Here is a 22,214-nt window from a genome sequence, read left to right on the forward strand (position 1 = left end):
GTTCAGATGACCTGGTGGTCATGCAGTGTTGCAGAGAGAACCCAGAACTCCTGCTTGGTCTCCTGCCTGCACAGAGCTGGAGGAAACAGCACTCTGAAGAATGAGCATCTACACTCAGTACCCTGGACCTATGTGGCTGGAGCATCAGTGCACCTTGGCATCCTGTGCAAGTATGTTTCCTGTGTAGACAGTTACCTCTGAGTTGAATTGTTGAGTCAGAGCCTGGGGTTCATCCCCACCACCACATGGTGCCCTAAGCATCACTGGGGGCAAGCCCTGTACACAGAGCCGGGAGAAGCCCCTAACACTGATTGGTGTGCACCCCCAGAAAGTCACATCCTTTCTTATCAGTAGCAGTCTTGTTTTCTGATTAAAAAATATTCGTGAAATAAAGATAAAGTAGGATGTTTTCTGTTAATACTTGGGAAAATTTTACCTAATTAAATTATTATACCAGAAATAAAACAGTTAAGATTTACCAGTTCAAATAGCTGAAGAAACTAGTTACAAAAGCAATGTATTCTCAGCAGTTTATTATAAGGTGGATGACCTTGAAGGCACATGATATTGCAACAAGATGAACAGAATGCTGACATTTAATTTTTGGTTCCTTATTTTTATTTTAAGAAAAAAAAAAACAGAATTAGATGTTAAATGAACACAATCCAGAAAAAATAATTTTTACACCCCCCAAAAAAAGGGAAAAAAAAGGACCAAGACATTCAGTTTGCCATGGAGAGATTAGATCTGTAAAACCATAAAAATTATGAAAAGTGTGAAAACAGCATACCTAAGTAAAGATAAATCAGAATTAGAGCATATTAATTCAGGACAAACACATGAGTAAGAGCTGCTCTGTCATCTCCAATGGACAAATGGCACGGTTAGTAATCTTGGGAATGGAAAAAGACAGGTAGGTTTTCACTATATTTAAAATTTAAGCTTTTAATAATTCTGGAAATACCCAAATATTATGCCCAAATCACATAATAATTACATTATTACAAGTATGCCCTATATCTCTGTTTCAGTGATAGAAATTACCTCAGTGTTCATACAGGGATAAATAGTTCTATTTACAATTTATTGAACTAAAAATTAGATTGCTTTGATTGTTAGAGAATAAATCTCTAAAGAAATACCTTAGCAGGTTGCTGAATGTCTAAACGTATGCCCACAGTGCTAAACTGCTTAAATTAGTATAAACTTAAGACTGTTTACATTATTAGAAGCTGACAATATAGACGAATCTGTCAAGGTTCCAACAATATATATTTTTAAAAACCAAGATTTGGTAATAAATTAAATTTACATTGATAATCTTAAAATAAATAAGCCCTGAGTTGGAAATCCTCTTACCCCTGACCCCCTCTGAACAAATATACATTATCCCACTTCATCAGACCTGTGTGCCACAAACCTTAATAAACATAAATATTCCATGTGGGTCTCACTAAAAAAACATTTCTGATCATGTAAGTGATCCTGAATGCACATTTCTAGAAGCCACACACAAAGCCGACATGTCTGGCCTCTGCACTACCTCTACAGGGGTATCAAGGGACAATTTCTGGCCCAATGATTGTGTGGCTTTGAAGCTGTACGATGTGGGAATCAAACAAGAAATAATCAAAAGTGATCACAGAAAGTCTTCGAAAACAGATGTTTTAGTTAAGTGAGAACTTAAACCAAACTGGCATTCTTCCACCACCCCTGCTTTTCTGACAGTAACAACTTCAATATGTTACCATGGAAATTAGGACACCAAGTTTCTGGAACTTTAAAAAATGAAGTTAATGTCTATGAAGCCTTTTTCCAGTGGATTCAAGTTCAGAAAACTCAATCAGTACACTGTTAAAAATCTTTAAAGGTAAACTGTCCATATGACTGTTTGTAAGCTTGTTTTAAGATATCCCCTCTCCTCCTCCTCTTTCAACAAATAAATGTTGCTTTTTCTTCTGTCTTGTAGCTAAACAGCGTGTAATGCCCAGTGCCCCGCCCTTTAAAAATCGAACAAAATTGTCTCCGACCAAAGGACCCAGTGCAAAGAGGCTGGCTTCTTTGACACACTCATAGGAATAAGCATCGATTTCGACAGGATTACCCTTACATGTGATTGGCTGGCTTGATTTATGGCCCAGGTAGGCCCCTTGCTCCTTGAGAAAAGACAGATTGGGATGAGACCCTATTAGTACGACTGCTGCAGAGAGTTTAAATACTTTCTTCAACCCAGAGATACTCTGAAGAACGCACTTCTTGTCCGACGTAAAGGCGAGCACATGGTGCTCAGGAAAACTGGTATAATCAGAGAGAAGATCTGAGTCCCCAGAGTTAGACTGAGTACACATCAGATGATAGACTTTGTGGTACTCTGGATAAAGCTTTTTTGGAAGCTGTTTGAAAATTAAGCTCGGATCAGTCACTCGCCGGCGAAAGACATGGATCACGGGGATATTGCTATTATAAGCGCACAGCACTGCATCGGCTGCAGTGAGCCCAGACCCAACGATCAGCACTGGATCCACTCTGCCACGAAACTTCCCTTTGTTTACAGCAGCTCCAAATGCAGGCATTGAATGAAACACAAAGGGAAAATCTTCCCCTTCAACTTCCAGATGGGCAGGAGAATCCAATGTTCCAGTTGCCAAAACCACATTCTCAGCAAAGAGACAGAAAGGAACGTGGGACCCGTCCCCTACTCGCTGATAACCCCTGATCTCCCAGTTTCTCTTGACAAATTTTGACTTCTCCATCTGTAAATGCTGTGTCGAAATATCTTTGTCTTGACCCTCATTGTCATCTTGATCTCTGTAAAGTCTTGACACAGAGGTGATGTAGGTATTCTCTCGGAAATTCTTCTGGAGACCCATGACTTTAACATAATGTTTATAGTAGCGAGCTATTTCATCCGGCATAACCCTATCCCCTTTCAGGTTCCTGTAAGTGGAAAAGGAAAAATATCCTATAAGAACACTTTTTAATTTCCACGTTTATTATTTCTCCATCTAGTATGCTAATGTGTATTTGAATTCTTCTGGTTCCCCTTACCAGTAAGTTATACCGCACTTTTACAAACAAATAAAGCTTTCCTTTTTGTTATTCTTGTTTTTTAAGTTAAAAGTGAATAGTTTTATCAGTCAAGGCCCATGAACTGAGATTGTATTTAATGTATGTTTCCCCAGTGCCAGGCACAGACAACTATTCAGATTAGTTGCTTTAATAACCCTACAAAAATAACAAACAAAAACTCCCAAACCTCTAGATTAGCTGCTTTTTACCAATTTTATTAAGTAAAATAAAGCAATTACAATGTGGTCATCTGATAAGTGGACTATTCTTTAGCCTATCACCATTAAAATATAAATCAATCTATAATATTAATATCCTACCAACATATATAGTACATTCTACTATATACACACATACATACACGGATTGTAAGCACAGTTCGGATTACAATCACTCATGCTATAAGTCGGACTGTAATGCTCCTTTGAGGATCATGTCGCTGTGGGGCCGAGACGCGCTTACTAGTCTGAGCACACATGTTGTAGACAGGAAGCCCAGGACTGCCTTCCTGCCTCATATGGTTCAAAGACAGAGCCACTGCCCCGTGTGGCCCAAACACCAAAAGGAAAAAAGCAAAAAGGTTATACGCACTAGCTTGATAGGCTACTGAAATTACTTTCTGTTTTCACCAAGACCCAAATTAATTCAGATCACAGTATGAATGAAATCATTTCACGTCCAAGTAAATATAACATTTTTCTATTTTCTTACTCATAGTGATCTACAATCTATTCTTTTTGAAAAAAGACTAATAATTTTAATTTTTTCACTTGAAAGCAATAGGTACTAGTGCCCGAATTAGGAGATAATAAGAAAAAAGATACTAATTTATTCCACCATAGTTCATTTTTATCTGTAACTTAAAGCTTGAAATTAAGATTTAACTTAATATTTACAGATATCCCAGAGAAGTACTTTCTACCACTGTCTCCTCTGTACAAAGAAACTGACAGCTGAGTTTAATTAAAACAGGAAATGTAATGTTATAGTCAAGATTCAAACCTTGCCTATCTTAAGAGAGGAGAGAGGACACAGGAGCAAGGAGAGAGGAAGGGGACGGGGACAGGAACAGGGAGGACCAAAGACGTATCTGCCACAGAAACAGGCTTCTTGGAGGGAGGCGAGGGCTGTGGAAGGAGACACTGGTGGTGGGAAATGCACACTGGTAAAGTGACAGGTACTGGAATATTCATACAATACCCCTTTTCATGTTATTTTAATATGTAATAAGCCCAATTTACAAACAGTAACATTTTTGGAACACAAGCTTTCCCTTACCCATGAAACAAAGGGAAGTATATGCTGAGCACTGCACTTGCTTACTTCTGAAATCAAGCACGCGTAATCTATGCCTGATTTCATAACTTTATATCTCAAACCCATAACAATTCCATTAAAAAACAACAACAAGGTTTTGGGCCACACATGGTGGTGCTCCTGGTTATTCCTGGCTTTGTGAGGGGCCATTCCTGGGGCTGGGGCAGCAGGTCTGGTGCCGTGGATCAAACCCAGTTTGGCTGCCAGCCAGGCAAGTGCCTTACCCATTGTACTATTGCATCCCTCCACATCCAACCCCCAGTTTTTCTTTTTTGAATTTTGGGTTATTTATACCAAAATAAAACTTTTAGTCTTCCAAGCTGAGCTTCTCAGTTACTCCCACTTTAGTATTTCTATAAATGTAGCCAGATTCAGTTTGCTTTCAAGCTCATGTTCGCCCTTGAACACTTGCTTGTCTCCATTCTCTATGCTAGATTTTCCACTCTGGAGGAGACCATGTTCTCTTTGAACACATACTTTCTCCTTCTCTCCCTGCATGAATTTCATTAATTTCTCCCCTGAAGTAAGTGTCATTAAATAAAAATGATCTTGCTTCATTTTAAAAAAGAAGTCAAAATAAAAAGAAAAAGAAAAAAGAAAGCCAGATTCTAATTTACTCCATTCATTAAAATTGCAGCTCACATTCACTCAAAAAAGAAAAAAATCTGGCAAAGATGCTTCGACCCTGCGCCACGGTGAGATACAATATTTATATACCCTCTTCTAAGGAAATGTTTTTGATCATTTTTAGCGATTTATAACAAGCAATACAAAATAAATTATTCAGGGACTTCTATAGGGGCAGGCTTGCAGAGTGGTTGGGAAAACTGGAAATAATAGTGGTGGGAAGGTGCACCTGTGGTAGGATTGGTGTTTGAATATCAAACGTAATAAGTTATGAGCAACTTTATAAAAATAAATTTAAAAAATAGAAAAGAATCTTTTAAAATATATTTATATATGCGTAAAAAATAAGTAGGAAGTGTGGAAAAAACATGACTGTATAAAGTTATAAAATCCTATCTGCAGACAAATCCTTTAGGTTCAGTTTTATATCTCTAAAAGGAAACATAAAATTACTGCTAAAATCACTTCTGTATTAATATACAGTTATATTATTAATTTAAGTTTTGAAACCTGCCCATTACACTCTTCCCACTATACACCAAAGAATCTTAATATTTGGTCTTTACCTTCGTTTGCTAGACACCCAGTCTTTAAATTTAAGTCCAGGTAGCTCCATCCAACTTCCGAAACTGATTGTCAACATGGACCCTTCCATATTCTAATAGAATGAAAAAAACAGTAAAAAAATATGCAAACAGTAACATTCAATGAATTTTTTTTAGCAAAACTATTCCCATTTATAATAAAGTATGTAGAAAAGGAGAGAATATTAAAATATTTTCATCATTTGATAATATCTATACAACACTTTTCATCTATACAACACTTGTACATCCATGTACAAGTTTAACATTACATGTAGAAAGCTTGTGACAAAAAATTTTGATAGAATACTATTACAGAAAAAAAAACTTTTTATATTCAAAACAGAAGGTTTAGAATATAAAACTTTCCTATCCCAAAACACAGCAAAACAGTAATTCAAAAAGATATATGCATGCCTATGTTTGCTGTAGTTCTACTTACATGGCCAAGATACGGTAAGATTTTATCAACTCTAAAATTACTTAAATGAAGAATATGCAAAACATCCTGCAAGTATTTCCTGTATCACTTTAAGACAGTATGCAGAAATGCTTATTCTAAGGCTGCACTGCAGCACTGTAGCACTGTCCATTGATTTGCTCGAGCAGGCGCCAGTAACGTCTCCATTATGAGACTAGTTGTTACTGTTTTTGGCATATTGAATATGCCACGGGGAGCTTGCCAGGCTCTGCCATGCAGGCGGGATACTCTCGGTAGCTTGCCAGGCTCTTTGAGAGGGGCAGAGGAATGAGCAATTAAACTTGGCTAAACTTCTACTAACAACTAATACTTAACTGAAAAGCATCAAATTATAAACATGTGACAAACATCAGATAACATCACATATCTAAATAATATCTAAAAACCAAAAGGTCTTTGCAAGATGATGTTAACTCCTATGTACAAAATACACAGAAAAATATACTCACATGCCAAGCTCCACCTGGTGGACCTTTACCAAGAACTACGTGAGGAATATAATGATGCTGCTCTAATTTCCACTGCAAAACAGATGGATAATCATGCCCAAAGTCGGCATCTGGATGAAGAAGTGTGTCGAAAAGTACAGCAACTGGATTGGATGATCGACCTTCAAGGCCTTCAGACAAATATTCCAAGTCCTGAATAAATTATTTTTTTCAAAGAAAGGAAAAAGGGAAGAGTTTGAAAAGAAACCACTGTGATAGTAAAAGCCACAAACCTAATCCAGCATTTGTCATATGCTGTGCTACAAAGTACTCATGTTTTTGTTCACCTCTACCTAAAACAGACTCTCCAGTAAAATAATGGGGGATTTCAATAATGCTAATCAAATTCCTTTAAATGTAAAAACTTGAACATGCCATTTAATTTGATGATGTCTGCTACACTGCTCCAAATCAAAGCAGCACTTTCCAAATCTACTTCAACATGCAGCATCTCTTAAAATTCTGAAAGAAGATAATCTGGGAAGTTATGCTCTTAACAATTCAGGGAAATAAACAGAACACAGCATTATATATATGCCATATACTTACAAACCTGAAATGAAACTCATACCAAGTATTCTTGAGAAGGAAGAATTTTCAACACAGGCTTATATAAATAAAAGACAACCCTACTTTTAGTACAAAAATAAGTTTGGAAACTGCCACTTAAGAAATAATACCTGTTCAACAATGGAAAGATGTCTCGCTTCTTCTAATTTACTATGCAGGATTGTATTGGGATGTATTGCTTCTGATGATAAATACGGTCTGTAGCCTGACAACATGTAAGAAAGGCATATTCCTGAGGGTCCATTTCCTATGTGAAAAAAAAAAAAAAGCATGACATACTATGTCATATCTTAATTTCTTTGTTCTCTGCTTTTTCTCTGACTTCATAAGAGTTGGTGAGGCCCATCTCCCTCTTCATTAAATTCTTAAATTCCCAAGTTTCTAACCTTTGACCTTCTCTCATAGCTTTTTATAAGAGGTACTCGGTATCTCATTTACTCAAAGCTTCAACTCTCTATGCTACTGACTCTTCAAATTAGTCTAACCCCTGCCCCCAAATATATCCCACAAATGCTACTTCTTTCACTGCACTTGACTGACCCACTGGTACCTTTAATGACAACGTGCTCAAAAGCAGATTCCCGAGTTCCTCCATCCAGTGCCCTCTCCTGTCTCAAAGTAGGGTATTAGCAAATCCGAACTTAAATCGGGTTCTGGGTGGAGACTAGTGTTGCCACCAGCAGCCAGTGAGCTGCTCCACAATTCACAATTCTAGACAGCTCTCACCTAAGAGACAAATCTTCCCTGTTCCTCCTCCTCAGCTAAGACTCACCCCCACCTCATCCCACATTCAGGTGGGTTTTAGTAACACATTCCTCTTCATGCGCTTCCACCAACTCTGCTCGTTTCCAGCTACTTAGTGTTCCCCATATGTGGGTCTGAATCAATTTTCCAGTTCTGTCTCTTAATACGGGTAGGGCGTTTGCCTTGCACGCGGCCAACCTAGCCGACCAGGGTTCAATTCCTCTGTCCCTCTCGGAGAGCCCAGCAAGGTACCAAGAGAATCTCGCCTGCACGGCAAAGCCTGGCAAGCTACCTGGGACATAGTCAATATATCAAACACAGTAACAACAAGTCTCACAATAGAGATGTTACTGAGCCCACTCGAGCAAATCGATGAACAATGGAAAGACAATGAGAGTGCTACAGTCTCTTAATACAGTCTTTCTCTATTTTCACATACCTTTATTTAGTTTTTTTTTTTTTTTTTTTTGCTTTTTGGGTCACACCCGGCGATGCTCAGGGGTTACTCCGGGCTCATGCACTCAGGAATTTCTCCTGGCGGTGCTCAGGGGACCATATGGGATGCTGGGAATCGAACCTGTGTCGGTCATGTTGGCTGCATGCAAGGCAAACGCCCTACCCGCTGTGCTATCACTCCAGCCCCTATTTTCACATACTTTGCCTGTAGCCCAGTGGAATCTTTCACAGAACTCGGCTGAAGTCCTCCTGTAGTAAGTTTAGTTTGGGTTAAGACTTCTCTATTACCTTCTATCAAAAATTTCATACAGCTGGGATAACTGCTAAACCATCATAAGTATCTTTTGCTCTTTCTCTCCTTCATTCACTGCATTATATGCCAGAGGACTCCTTTCCCTTTCCTGCCAACTGTAAAATAGGTTATCAAGAAGACAAGAAGCTGTATACCATCAAGGCACGATATTCCCTAATGCTCTTCTGGGCCCTGGATTCACACTAGTATTTGCCTGGCTTCCATAGTTTGAAGATCAGAAGATAAAATCACATATAATAAAATTAAATGATTATTTTATTAAACCAAATTAAAATATTTATTCCTGAAATTGTCAGAGGCTTTATTTTTTATTATTATTTTGGTTTGGGCGCTCAGGACTAACACCTGGCTCCATGCTCAAGGATCACCCCTGGTGGGGCTCGGGGGTCACATGGAGTGCTGGCAATTGAGCGCAAGTCAGCTGCATGACAGGCAAATGCCTAACCTGCTGTACTGTATCTCCAGGCCCCAGATCTCTATGTGGATATCTTACATGCCTAAATGTAGAAGGATACAAAGTAATGTCTCAGCTAAGGCCATTAAAAACACCAAGGCAGAGGAGTGCAATGTTCCAAAGGAGCACTTGCACAAGCTGTTCAACTGATTCCCTTCCACCTCTTCCACCCCTCCCCCCGCCTGCATCTTTCCTATGTCAGAAGACTCTAGGATTAGGACTGGAAGGCAGATTCCAAAAAACTACACAGAACACTCGGTATATATCTCTAATAACACAGCACTGTCATACAATTAACACAGCCCTTAGGGACTATGGGGAAAATAACAAAGTAACAGAAATCCTTCCAGGAAAAGATGTCAGTTCCAACACAATCTAACTGTAATTAAATTACAATCTCCAAAAACTGTTACTTTAAACATCAAAGAACTCCATACTTATCAATACGATCCAAAGAACTTATAGTAGGTAACTATAGATTTATAGAAAGATCATAACAATCATAACTGTTATGATTTAAACAAAAAATCATAATTTAAACAAAAAAATAAACAAATTTTAAAAAGGATAAAACTTACCTATTATTACCACAGGCAAAGTCACTGAAGAATCTTCAAGTAAAGAAGTTTCTTCAACTAATGGCATTGCTTTAACTTTTTGCCCCAAATTATCACCAAAATATTGTACTAAGGAATTAAAAATCTCTCCTTCAGTTTCTGTGTCACTATAGTTTCTGAAAAACAAAAGATATAGTCATTATAGTCATTATAAAGATGTTCCCATCAAAATAAACAATCTTTAATTTTAAAATATTCTAGATTTCACTCAGGACATAAAATAGTCAAAACTACCATAATGAGGGGGAAAAAATCATCTAATGAATGCTTTAATAATAGTAATTTGGCTACAAATCCCACCTTCTACTACTTTGAAAGTTATAAATCCTAAATAGTTGTTAGTGTCTTTTCTGCCTTGCAGGCAAAAGTTTTTCTAAAACAAGTCCAAAGTAAGTTCTCCTGATGACCAAAGACAGAACATTTTAGTTGTGAGACTATGTTGCAAATTGTGCATTTTGGCCAAAGATAAGAGGTTATATATTTTAGAACTATCCTACTACAGATCCAAAAGATCAACTCTCTTAAGTTTGTGGTAACTAAAAAAAAGCTATTTCACTCTGCAAATCATAAACATCTCAGATTTTAAAAATGGCTATGTGGGGCCAGAGTGATATTCCAGCAGGAAGGGTGTTTGCCTTGCACGCGACCAACTGGGGTTAGGGTTAGGGCATCACATATGGTGCCCCAAGCAGCTAAGAATAACCTCTGAGCATTGCCAGGTATCAGCCAAAAATTCAATATATAAGTAAATAAAATTTAAAATGGTTATGTGTTGACAGTCACTGTGTGTGTGTTCTTCTGATGTTCTCTTTCTTTTCTTCTTTATATAGAAAGCCAGGTCGCACAATGGTACTGGGCCTGCTCGAGCAAATCAATGAACAACGGGAGAACACTGACAGTGACAGACAGAAAGCCAGGCTACTTAAATGCTCTGTACAATCTAAAAACAAAGAACCCTTTGAAACACTTAAGAAAGGTATTTTAGCAAGCAATCTAATAGATTTCACAGTCTAATGTCGTAAGCAAAACTTGGTGATCAGAAAATGCCCAGGTCAGTTTCTAAAGGAAAAAATGCTGTGAAATGAAGACTTACTATTCAAATTCATACGAACAAAATTTGGAGAGTCTGTCCTGTTTTGTCCTGTCCACTACCAACATGCTATCCTGACTGAGGGAGACCAAAAAACTTTGGGGCTACACAAAGCGGGGCCAACGGCCAACCTCGCCAAGCACTGGAAGCACCCAGGAGTTCAGGGTAATGTCGGTATCCCATGTATTGATTCAACTTTGACAAACATCATGCGGGCTAGCGGGAAAAGCGGAGATGAGGCATTATCACTTACAGAGGAACCAAAGCTTCGGGCCACCTGTCTGTCAATCCTGAAAAACGGAGGCCTTGGTCAGTGAACAGAGCCAGGGCAATGCTGCCAGAAGTCAGACTGGAGTGGCTCTGTGATGGAAGGGTGTACTCAGGCTACCACAAAGTTTTGGGGGAAAGCAATCTGTCATCTTGAAAGCCAGCAGAAAAGCTGAGGTTAAGAGAGTGGGAGAGGCCTCTGTCCAGGGAGCTGGAAACCACCGGGTCATTAAATGCCACAACAGCTTTTTTCTTGGAGGGAGAGGGCAGGGCAACCACGTATAGAAGTACCAGTTTAATGTCCAGATAATATTTCCTTAAATGCACAGAACACAAGCTGGAGTGATAGCACAGCAGGTAGGGTGTTTGCCTTGCACATGACCGACACAGCCGACCCGAGTTCAATTCCTCTGCCTGTCTTGGAGAGATCGGCAAGCTACCGAGAGTATCTCGCCCCCACGGCAAAGCCTGGCAGGCTACCCGTGGTGTATTCGATATGCCACTAACAAGTCTCACAATAGAGATGTTACTGGTGCCCGCTCGAGCAAATCAATGAACAATGGGAGGACAGTGACAAGTGACAGTGAACACAAAGCTGAGAATTAGATGGAGGGGCCAATGCAACAGTACAGCAGGTAGAGCATTTGCCTTGCACAGTAGATCTAGGTTCGATTCGTGCCATCCCATATGGTCTCCCAAGCACCACCAGGAGTAAATCCTGAGTGCTGAGCCTGGAGTAACCCCTGAGCATCGCCAAATGTAACCCAAAAAAGCAAAAAGAAACAAGCAAACAAACAAAAAAAAAACACAACAACAAAAAAAACCCAAAAAAACAAAAAGCAGAAAAGTAGATGGAGAAAGACTGTGAATGACTTCGCCTCTATCTGTAATTTCAGGAAGGAAGATGAACAGACAAAACAATATACACAACAATCTGCGGTTACCAGAGGAAGGGGAGGCAGAGTGGGTAGGTGGAACTAAGAGTGGTGGAGGTTTAAAAGGGGGGTGAGGGGGTGGTGCTGTTAAAAAAAAAATCAGTTCCAAATAGTGTCCTTCACAAGCCAGCCTCCACACGATTTAAAACCTAACTGAAGCTGCAGTTTTAACCTCACCCCAAAGTATAACATTAAACCAATCTGGAGTTTCTCCATCCGCACGAATGAGGCAATCAGCTTCAAGCCCCCAGCCCCTAATGCCTTTCCGAAGAGAGAAGGCAGCTTTACCAGAAATAACTTCTCTTGCTATGAAACTGCCCCACTTTCCTTTGAACTACAAAAATAAGTTTTGAAAACCCTAGCCTAGGATACTGGCAAATAATTAAGCCAGATTTGGTCTGCACTTTATTCCAGTGATTTTCTTAAAATAGCAAATTGTTTTTATCCTTTCCTCCAATCCTCGGTAAAGAAGCAAGCATATGGTATTCAATATCTAGGGTTGCTAAATGGGTAGGAGTTCCTGCTGGGAACCAGAAACTGTCAAAACTCTGGACAGTGTTTTTCTGAGGCATACTACTTTCTCAGGAGCTTCTGTTTTGTTTTGTTTTGTTTTATCAAGTAGGAGAACTTGTTTTCCAAAACCCTCTGTGAATGTGACACTTCGAACCACTGTCATGGAGCCAATATTTTGCCTTGAACTTAAAATCCAGTTCCAATTACATAAAACAAAACAAAAATCCAGAATTTAGATCACTGTTCTTTATTACTTAGAATTCTGAATTCCCTCCGTCTTATGCCCGTTTTTGACAATTTGGCCAAGTTTTGAGGAAAATAGATTATAATTTTAATTGGGGGGCCTCACTCCATGGTGCTCAGGGCTTACTCTTGGCTCTGCACTGGAGGGCCACTCCTGGTGGTGCTCAGGGAACCATATGGGGTGCCAGGGATCAAACCTGGATCAGTCTCCTTCAAGACAAGTGCCCTACCCTCTGGACTCTACCCTCTGGACTTTCACTCTTGCCCTTCAAATATCAAGCGTATAAAGCATATTGAATCTATAAAGATAATAAAATCAAAATACTGTCATGTAAACTGCTGAAACTCGACAGAGCTTTCTATTGAAAAAAAAAAACCTTCAAATTTTTTTTGTACTATTACACTGCTTTTAAGGTTATCTCCAACAAGTGTAATGAGATAAAAAAAAATACTCGTGATTTCTACTGATGACACAGCAAAAAAAAAAAAAAAGAATAATGTTACGTGATTTGTCTCGTGTATTCACAAAGGAAGGAAACAGGAGATTCGGAGGAGGTTTTCCCGCAAACCCCCCCCCCCCCCCCCCCCCACACACACACACACTCCGTTGTGCCTCTCTTTGACACATCCAATTCACGGGCAACTCGATGCTACAAACAAGCCTCCCCAGTCCACCACCCCGGGCTCACATGTTTGCAAAATCGCGTCGGATGCCACATTTTTGCGGGTCCGTGTGATGGCAAAAAAAAAAAAACGGTGGTGAAAAAAAAAAAACAGAAAAAAGAAGCGCTGGGCTCACAAAGTTGGGAGCATGCTGGCTCCTGAAGTTTGAGCGAGCAGTCCCCAGCCTCAGCACTGCACCGTCTGCACCACCGGGTCGGGTCCCTGCGGCTCGAGGGCTGTCGGGTCCTGAGGCCAGCCGGACCACCACAAGTCTTGCCCTTATTGCCCCCCACGAAAACACGTCCTAAAAAAAAAAAAAAAAAAGCCCCGCACCCGCCGCGACAGCCGTCCACGCGGGTTGAGGCTGACGTCGCCGGGTGGGTCCGCACCTACCTGCAGGCTGGACGCGCGCCGGCCGCGGCCACCCGGGAACACTCGGTCAATTCCTTATGATGAGGAAAAAAAAAAAAACACACATTTCCCGCGGGGAGCTGAGGAGGGCACAGACCTGCGTCCGCGGCGAACTTCGCAACACTCCCCCCGCCTCAGTTCGCCCGAACCGAGCCGCGCGCCGAGCCTAGCGGCGGCCGTGACGCTCCCGGCAAGTGTCGCGACGGTCCCGGTTCAGGAAAAAAAAAAAAAAAAAGAGGAGAAGGGGGAGACGAGGAACCCCAAGGAGAGGCCCTCAGGAAGCAGACGGCGGCGCGCGACCCCCGCGCGCTCCCGCCCGTCCCGTCCCGTCCCGAACCCGGCCTCGGCCCGGCCCGCGCGCCCCCCGCGCCCGCCACTCACCGGAAGTGCCCGGTCAGGGAGCAGCGGCAGCACCACACAGGCATGGAGCGCGGCCCCGCGCGCCCGCGTCTCGCCGTGGCCCGGGCGGCTCGGAAGTGCGGCCGCCGCCGCCGCTCCCGACGCCGCTGCCGGCCACCGGGCGCGCTCGCGTCGGCGGAGGCAGCGCCGCTTCCGCTCCGCGCCGGCCCGCGGGCTGACAGACGCCGGCGGCCGAGGGGGCGGGGCGGAGGTTGAGGCTCGTGATTGGTGCAGCCGGCGCGGGGCCGAGGCCCGTGATTGGTGGGGCCGGCGCGGGGGGCGGTCCGAGCGAGCGGCGGCTGCGCGGCCCCCGCCGGAGCTTCACACGCCCGAGCGGCGGCGGCGGCGGCGGCGGCGGCGAGCGCCTCCGAGGCGGCCCCGTGTGGGTTCTCCGCCACGGCTTTGTGACGAGGCGCCGCCGAGCGGTCGCCGCTCTGGGGGGGGCTGCCCGGCGAGGGTGGGCGGCAAGGCCCTGTCGGCGGAGCTTTTTTCCTCACGCGGCCACGTCGCTGCCGCTACGGGACGGGGACGTCGGGCCACGGCGACTCGGGGACGGTCACCTGCCCCGCGTCGCCTCGGGCAGGGCTGGAGGGCTCGCGCGGGGCCGCGTCAGCCTCTCCCCGCGGTGGCGACGGCGTCCGAGTTGGCGAAGCGCAGATGCTGAGGGACCCGTTTCCCGACTGAGGATGGGGTTTCTGCGCGATCCCTGTCAGGGCAGACCCGCCTCTGACCAGACGCTTTCCACAGAGTCCCGCTGCTTTGGGCGCGACAAGTACTTCAGTGTGGAGTGGGCGGGCGAGGGGGATTTGTCAGAACTGAAGAAGAAACCGTGTTCGCTTTTTTGTTGTTGTTGTTGTTGTTTGTTTGTTTTTTTAAATCTTGTTTTGGAGCCGGGGAAGATAGTCCAGCTGCTGTTACCTCTTGGCGGGCAGATTTCAGTCCTCAGAGTCCCACGGGGTCCCCTCGCCACCGCCACGAGTGCTCCCGGAGCACGATCCAGTGTGCTCCCCAAACCTAAAATAAGTTAAAAAAATACATATATATTTAGGGTTATTAACTTTGCTGAGAGTTAACATTGAGCACAAGTTAGCAGGAATTTGAAAATGAAATTTCCTTGAGCATAAGTTAGCGAGAATTTGAAACTATGTGGACCTAAGGAGCAAAAAAAGAAAAAAAAAGAAACCGTGAATGCCTCAGCTAGCCTTCAGGATTGTATATTCCAAGTGTGTAGATAACCAGATTTTTATTCTGTGATCTTGTCTTGGAATCAAACTCTGCCACTCTCGGAGAACCCGGGAAGGTACCGAAAGTATCTCACCCACTCGGCAGAGCCTAGCAAGCTACCCGTGATGTAGTCTATGCCAAACACAGTAACAACAAAGTCTTCAATGGAGACGTTACTGGCTGGGCTCGCTCAAGCAAATCGATGAACAACGGGAGGACAGTGACAGTGACAGTCTTGGAATTATTGAACATTTGACATCGATGCTTTAATGCCGAAAGAGAAGTCTGACACTACATTTTTGGTTAATATTTAAAACGGCCTCAAATGGAAAGGTCCTACGTTCCTGAAATCTCTGCTCTCTAGAGAATTGTAGAATATCTGGAATGAACTATGTTTATAAGTATTTTGGATATCTTTTCCCCTTTACGACTGTTTTCATGCTCAGTTTTCTTGCAGTCTTTTCAGAGCCATTAATAAAAGCGGGCAAATAGAAGTTTTAGGCTTAATCTTGAGTTGTATTTAAGCCTTGTCAACTTGTTGAGCATGCTTTATACTTGACACTGCTTGTGATTAAGCCTAATGGCTGCAAATGGTGGTGGTGGAGAGTTTACTAGAGCAACAGGGCATATCAGGGGTTTTGTATTTTATTTCGAAATTGGAGTTGTGACCCTAGTTAAATATTAAGCTAGGATTGAGGAAGTTGTGGGGTAATCTCAGGTCCCACTGGTGAGTGTAAATTGGTCTGTAATCCACACCTTTACCTGTATACAACAACCTCATTTTCCCCAAGTATGCACACTGGTTGTTTAAGGTGGAACAGCTATGGTACTTTCTGGACTTTCGGTGTTCCTTAGTGCTTTTTACTGATAACTTTTTTGTGCCTTTTGATACCTTAAGTTCAACATAATAATTATTAGCTGCAACTACGAGAATTGTCTGCTGGGATCTTCATTTTTCTAGCTACTTGATACTGGCAAGTTACTTAGCCTCTTCTCATCTGTAAAATGAATATAATAGAACTTTTTGGGTGAGGATTAAATATGAAAATGCTTACAGAGTATTTGTCACAGTTTATTTTTATGTTGGTCACTGAATAAATGTTAGTTTTTATTTTCAGTAGTATTGGGAAGTAATAGTCTAATGCGTGAGGTACAAGCTCAAACATCTGACCTGAGTTTGATCATCTCTGGTACCACCACATAGGGTATGTCAACCTTCCAGAAGTGAACCCTGAACAATCCCCAGACACCATTAGGTGTGGCCTAAAAACCCAGAGAAAACAGAAAACAAGCAAAAATCAAAGAGCAGATATCAATAATATTGTAAAATAGGGGCTGGAGTGATAGTCCAGCAGGTAAGCCGTTGCCTTGCATGCAGCCTACCCTGGTTCAATCCCCAGCATTCCATATGGTCCCCCAAGCGATGCCAGGAGTAACTCCTGAACCATCACTAGGAGTGACCCCAAAAGCCCCCAAAAATGATATTGTAAAATAGCTTATTTTCTAAAGGCTAAATTCTAGAAATTTTGTGTAATAAACTGAATTTTGCCCTTCCCCATCCATATACTGAAGCCCTAATCCTCATTGTGATGGTATTTGGACATAGCCAATATAGTTATAAGGGTGGGGTGGTAATGTGATGGCGCTAAAACCTTATATATAGAGGAGCACTCTTTTTGCCAGTAAGGACTCTTGAGAAGGAGTAAACCAGGAACAGAACCCTCAGAGGGCCTGAATCACAGGTTCCTTGATCTCAGACTTCCCAGGCTCCAGATGTCTGAGAACATTAAATGTTTTTCCTTGCAGGGTTCAGTGGAACATATGGGATGCCAGTGATCAAATCCAACTTGGCCACATGCAAGGCAAGCATCATACCTGCTTGGGTCCTTAAATGTCTATTGTTTTATACACCCAGTCTTAAGACTGGGGGTACTGTGTGGTGCCTGGGATCCAATGAGGGGATTCCTGTGTGCAAAGCATGGCCTCTGGTGTAAAATCTTAGCACGTTGAAGGTTGTGTGTTCATGGGCTCTCTGGACAGCTCTATCTCACCACCCACATTCAGTGCTCTTGTGCCGCTGTGTATGGCCTGGATTAGGGCGGCTGTTCTCTCTCTCAAGCTTGGGCCCCTCTTGCTCTGACTCTGGATCTCCAGAGCCCAAGCTCTCTCACTTCTAACTCTGCTTTCTCCGAGCTTACATTCTTAGTTTATATAGCAATCACATAGTGTGGTGACACAAAGGTGGGTTAAACAATTACAAATCAACAAAGAGAGGTAAAACCACTCCTCTAAGAGTAAAATCTCATCTAAAGAGATTACTCCAGATTACTAGGAGATCCGCTCAAGGGTGGGATCCTAACAAGGGTGTGCTCTTTCTTCAGCTAGTAATCTACTTAAATAGTTGTAGTAAATCTACTTCTAATATTTTAGCAATGTTATTCTGTGTGAGCACAGTAAGAGATATAAACATCTCACTATACATTCCACAGTCCTCAAGCCAGGTTAGTCTTCCTAGCCCCAGCAGGATCCTAGTCCCGTTCGTTACTTACTTTTGGATCATGACAGCATTTGTCCATGATCATGCCCTCAACTTATAGTTGAGTATCGTGGCGCTTTGGCCTGGCCCATTTCGATGCCAGGGTAGCTCACAGCTTGCCCTGGGTCCATTCAGTCCCTCGTCGGGACCTGCTTTGGGGGTGCTAGGAACTAAGGGCAACTGAGTAAAGAAAGCAGATGCCCAGGAGTAAATACTATCTGGAGTCAATCAACTCCCAAGTTACAAAGCATAATATTAACTGTCTTCCTGTGTCCATACAGAAAAGACATTGCTTACAATGCAAATTCAGTGTCCTTAGAAGGATCTGATCTTACAAGCTAACAGAATCTGATTAGGGAGAAAAGGTGATTAACTGGCTGGGGAGGAGAGCACAGAAAAGAGTTTACAGATAAACAGAGGAATGGGAGTGACTCAGGAGCACTGGGATGGGTGTGACCTAAGCTACCTGAGGAAGGACAAAACAGTGTTATCCTACACTCTGGCCCTTTGGGCTGTTTCCCTAAGTTAAGGTGTGTCTTTGCATTTTCAAGAAGCAAGTCAAAAATTTTTTTCTTTTTATCTTTCCACTCTCTCCCTTGGCTCAGTACTGTTGGTGTTTTTCTGATGGCCAGGATTACACACACGTCTGACTGTGGTGCTGGCACACTTTTAGCCAGGTAGTGGGGCTTGTAATTGCCTTGCACTTTAGGCTTTGGTTCTCACACACTGAGCCACGGTGTTCACTGAGATTTGCACTACTTCTTGGCTGGTTGGTTTCCGGGTGGTGCTTGGGGGTACTCCTGGTTCTGGGTCCCAAGGTCACTGCCAGCTGTGCTTGGGAGACCAGGCAGTGCTGGAGATGGAGCCTGAGCCTCCCATGTAAAGCTGACACTCACCCCTTTGAGGTTCTCTCTGCTGACTTATGCTTCTTTTGTCTTGGTTCCTACACATGCACTTGCCAGGGCTCATACTCTGAGTTGCATACTAGCTAAATGCTAGGGTGCTTGCCAAAGGTCACAGTATGTGACCAGGGTGCTCATGCATCTTATTAGTTGCTGGGGGATGTCACACCCTTTTTGTGGTTACTTACATGCTCCTTACTCAGGTGTGGCTAGAAATCACAGAAAGCAGAGCTGCTAGAATGTCAGTAGATGCATTGGACCAGCAGGATTTCATTTTGTAACCACATGCTTGCAAGGCAGGCCTTCAGCCACTTCATTATTCCTCGGGGCCTTCCAAAATAACTTAAATGGAAGTCCTTTCAAAGTCTTAAAAATGGAAAACTTTTGCTTCATAAACTAAATCTGTCAGTGGACTGTCACTGGTTCATGCAGTAGCATAAAACTCTATTGTAGAAGACTCCAGAAACTGCTCTGGAAAAACAGTTCTCCCTTAATTGAAATTCTTATAGGCACAGATATTTTTGAGATTTCTTCTCTACAAACTGCCTGGTACTTTCCACTAGAGTGAATAGCTCTGTTTGAAAGGTCAGAGATATTTGACCTTTGGACTATTTGGACTATCAAGGCCAGGGAAAATGAGCCAGGAGGAGTGGTCAGTGGTTGGGAATTACCACAAAAGTGTGGGGGATGGAGAGTAGTTAAGATAGAGGAGGGACCATTGTGACAATACTAGTTGGAAATGATCAATCTGGACAAGACTGAGTGTTTTAAGTAATAAAGGGATGTACATGGTAATCTTTCAGCATCTATATTGCAAACCATAATGCCGAAAAAGGGAGAGAGAAAGAGAAAGGCAAAAAAGAGATGCCTGTCATAGAGGCAAGTGGGGGTGGGATGGCTTGAAGGGGATGGAAGGAAACTGGGGACACTGGTGTTGAGAAATTACACTGGCGGAGGGATGGATGTTGCAATATGACAAACAATCTCGGACAGCTTTGTAATGCTCAATCTCATGGTGATTCAGTAAAAAAAATTAAAATTGAAAAAAGAAAAGAAGTCAGTTTGGGATTCTCAGCAGTTGACTAGTCTCCATAGACAGCAAATAGTAAGGATATTTTCCAGAGTCACAGAAAACTGAGAACAGAGATGATGATGTAGAGATGAAGTTTACTCTTGCAGTTTGAACTCCAAACAGAAAGGAAGCTAGCAAGCTACTTGCTAGGTAGTATAATTAATTTGTAAATATTGTGGCAGTCAAGTCTAGTTGCAGAGAATAACTCAGATCATGCTCTTGTTAAATTAAGCATTGAATACCTTATATGGCTTGCAAAAGTGAAGGTGCCCAGAAAAACAGTAAAGGAGAACTCAGAAAAACATGAAGTCCATATTTATGTGGGCTTTGAGGGCTGAGGTTGGCCTTGTCTGGTCTGGAATGTGGACGGTGTTGCTCCTAATCTTGCAAGGTCAATTTGTAGACTTTATTGTGGTTTGCTTTTGTTTTGGGGCCAATCCCAGCTGTGCTGCAGGCTTACTCTTGACTGCATTCAGGCATCAATCCTGGCAGGCTTGAACATACAGGGTGCTGAGGATTGAACCTGGGTTGGTCATATGCAAGGTAAATGCTCTACCTGCTGTATTATACTTTGGGCCACCAACTCTATTCCAGTTTTACATGGTTAGTGAAAAGGATAAAAATGGAGAACAATTGTCAGAGATGATGTGACAAAAATTTATTCAGACAGAATTAATAAAGGTTTTTAATACCCAAAGTTCCTGAAAATGTGAGTAAAGAAAACTTGCAAGAAGAAAAGAATCAGGACTAAAGGAAAATATGAATCTGCAGATGTGAAAAACATTAAATATAGAATAGGAAAAAGGAAAGTGTGGGAGAGAAGCCTATATGTAACAGTCATAAAAGTTAAGAATGGTCAGAAAATAACCAAAGAAGATGTTAAAGGCTTCTAGAGAGCAAATGTAGGTCCCTCTATCAACACATGCCCTATGAGCAGAACTGGATTTTCTGACATGAGAAATGTCCTGAAAGTTTGGGAGGAAAATTGCCTGAAATGTCTGTCTTCCAATATTCTCTCTTTTATTATTGTTTTCATTTGAGGACATTATTTGAAAATGTGGACTGAAAGAACAGAACCATCTTAGAAATTGGAACATGTTCATCTTTGAGCTGTAGAATTAATTCTGAACCATGAAGGCAAGTCTAGATGATTGGACTCAGTCTGAGAGTTCCCCAGAGTGAGATAGTCTACAACAGAACTGTTAAGAACATGGATGGACTACTCTACTGATGCCATGGAAGTAGACAGTTCAAGACTAAAGCCCAGGGGCTGGAGCTATAGCACAGCGGGTAGGGTGTTTGCCTTGCACGTGGCCAACCCGGGTTCAAATCCCAGCACCCCATATGGTCCCTTGAGCAGGAGTAATTCCTGAGTGCAGAGCCAGGAGTAACCCCCGTGCATCGCTGAGTGTGACCCCCCCCCCAAAAAAAAAACTAAGACCTAGTAGGGATCAAAGTGCATGACAAAAGGCACAAACCAGTATAATCAGAATACAACTGCCTGCATATTGAACAATTCTTATTCTACATTAAAATCATTTAAATTGTTTATTAATGGATTTGCTGATATATAATCAGCTTATCTATGGAGCAAGACATACCATAACTATGCTTAGATAATGAGAAATAAGGAAATAAAATAGTTGAACTGCATGTAACTGAAATAGGAAATGCTACATTCCACGTTATTTAACATCACAAGTGCAATCAGTGGAATAACCGAAAAATGTGATATAATTTGGTGAAAGTGACGAAAACTGAGGAAAAGGAAGATGAATTTGGTAAAGTCTAAGCATGGTCAGGAGTAATGTGTGAGCTCAGAGCCAGGAGTAAAGCCTGATCACTGCCAGGTGTGTTTCCGTATGAAAAATAAATCACATTCACCTTGGCAGGGAGCAAGTAAAATCTCACTCGGAAATATTCATAATTAGCAACATAAGCCTCTTAATTAAAGGGGGGTGTGTAGTAACAATGAAGTAAATGCCAGTGCCTCTGGGGAACAAGATCGGAGAGTCTGGGAAGGAGAGGTTGAGGCTTGCCGCTTGTGTTCAGCCCATATGAATTCATTTCCCCATTGGTATAATATAAATGTATTTCATGTGTGTGCCCCAAGTGTGCTAGGCACTCAGAAGTAAGTGAAAGGTTTTGGAAGAAACTCCTTCCTACTTCACGATTCCAAGACTTGAGACTGACGAGGAAATAGTCCTTTTTTGTTGTTGCTTTTTTGGGGTGCCGGGGT

General features: G+C 42.3%; 2 protein-coding genes across 2 annotated transcripts in view; one reads left to right on the plus strand and one right to left on the minus strand.

Annotated features, from left to right (window-relative positions):
* Positions 1-2,055, plus strand: part of NBN (nibrin) — a 58,273-nt gene extending 56,218 nt beyond the window's left edge. The window contains exon 17 of the transcript XR_008795508.1: positions 1,970-2,055. The gene's annotated coding sequence lies outside the window, so the exon portion shown is untranslated. The remainder of the gene's footprint in view (positions 1-1,969) is intronic.
* On the minus strand, positions 517-14,360 carry OSGIN2 (oxidative stress induced growth inhibitor family member 2). Its single transcript, XM_056137754.1, has 6 exons — positions 14,224-14,360; positions 9,682-9,836; positions 7,247-7,383; positions 6,528-6,719; positions 5,580-5,671; positions 517-2,937 (listed from the first exon to the last, which is right to left on the minus strand). Exons 1-6 carry the CDS (start codon positions 14,265-14,267, stop codon positions 1,905-1,907), a joined length of 1,653 nt encoding a protein of 550 aa, XP_055993729.1. The 5' UTR covers positions 14,268-14,360; the 3' UTR covers positions 517-1,904.
* Between the last annotated feature and the right edge of the window lie 7,854 nt (positions 14,361-22,214).

The sequence above is a fragment of the Sorex fumeus genome, unplaced genomic scaffold (assembly GCF_029834395.1).
Source record: "Sorex fumeus unplaced genomic scaffold, SorFum_2.1 ptg000002l, whole genome shotgun sequence".
Taxonomy (NCBI): Eukaryota; Metazoa; Chordata; class Mammalia; order Eulipotyphla; family Soricidae; genus Sorex; species Sorex fumeus.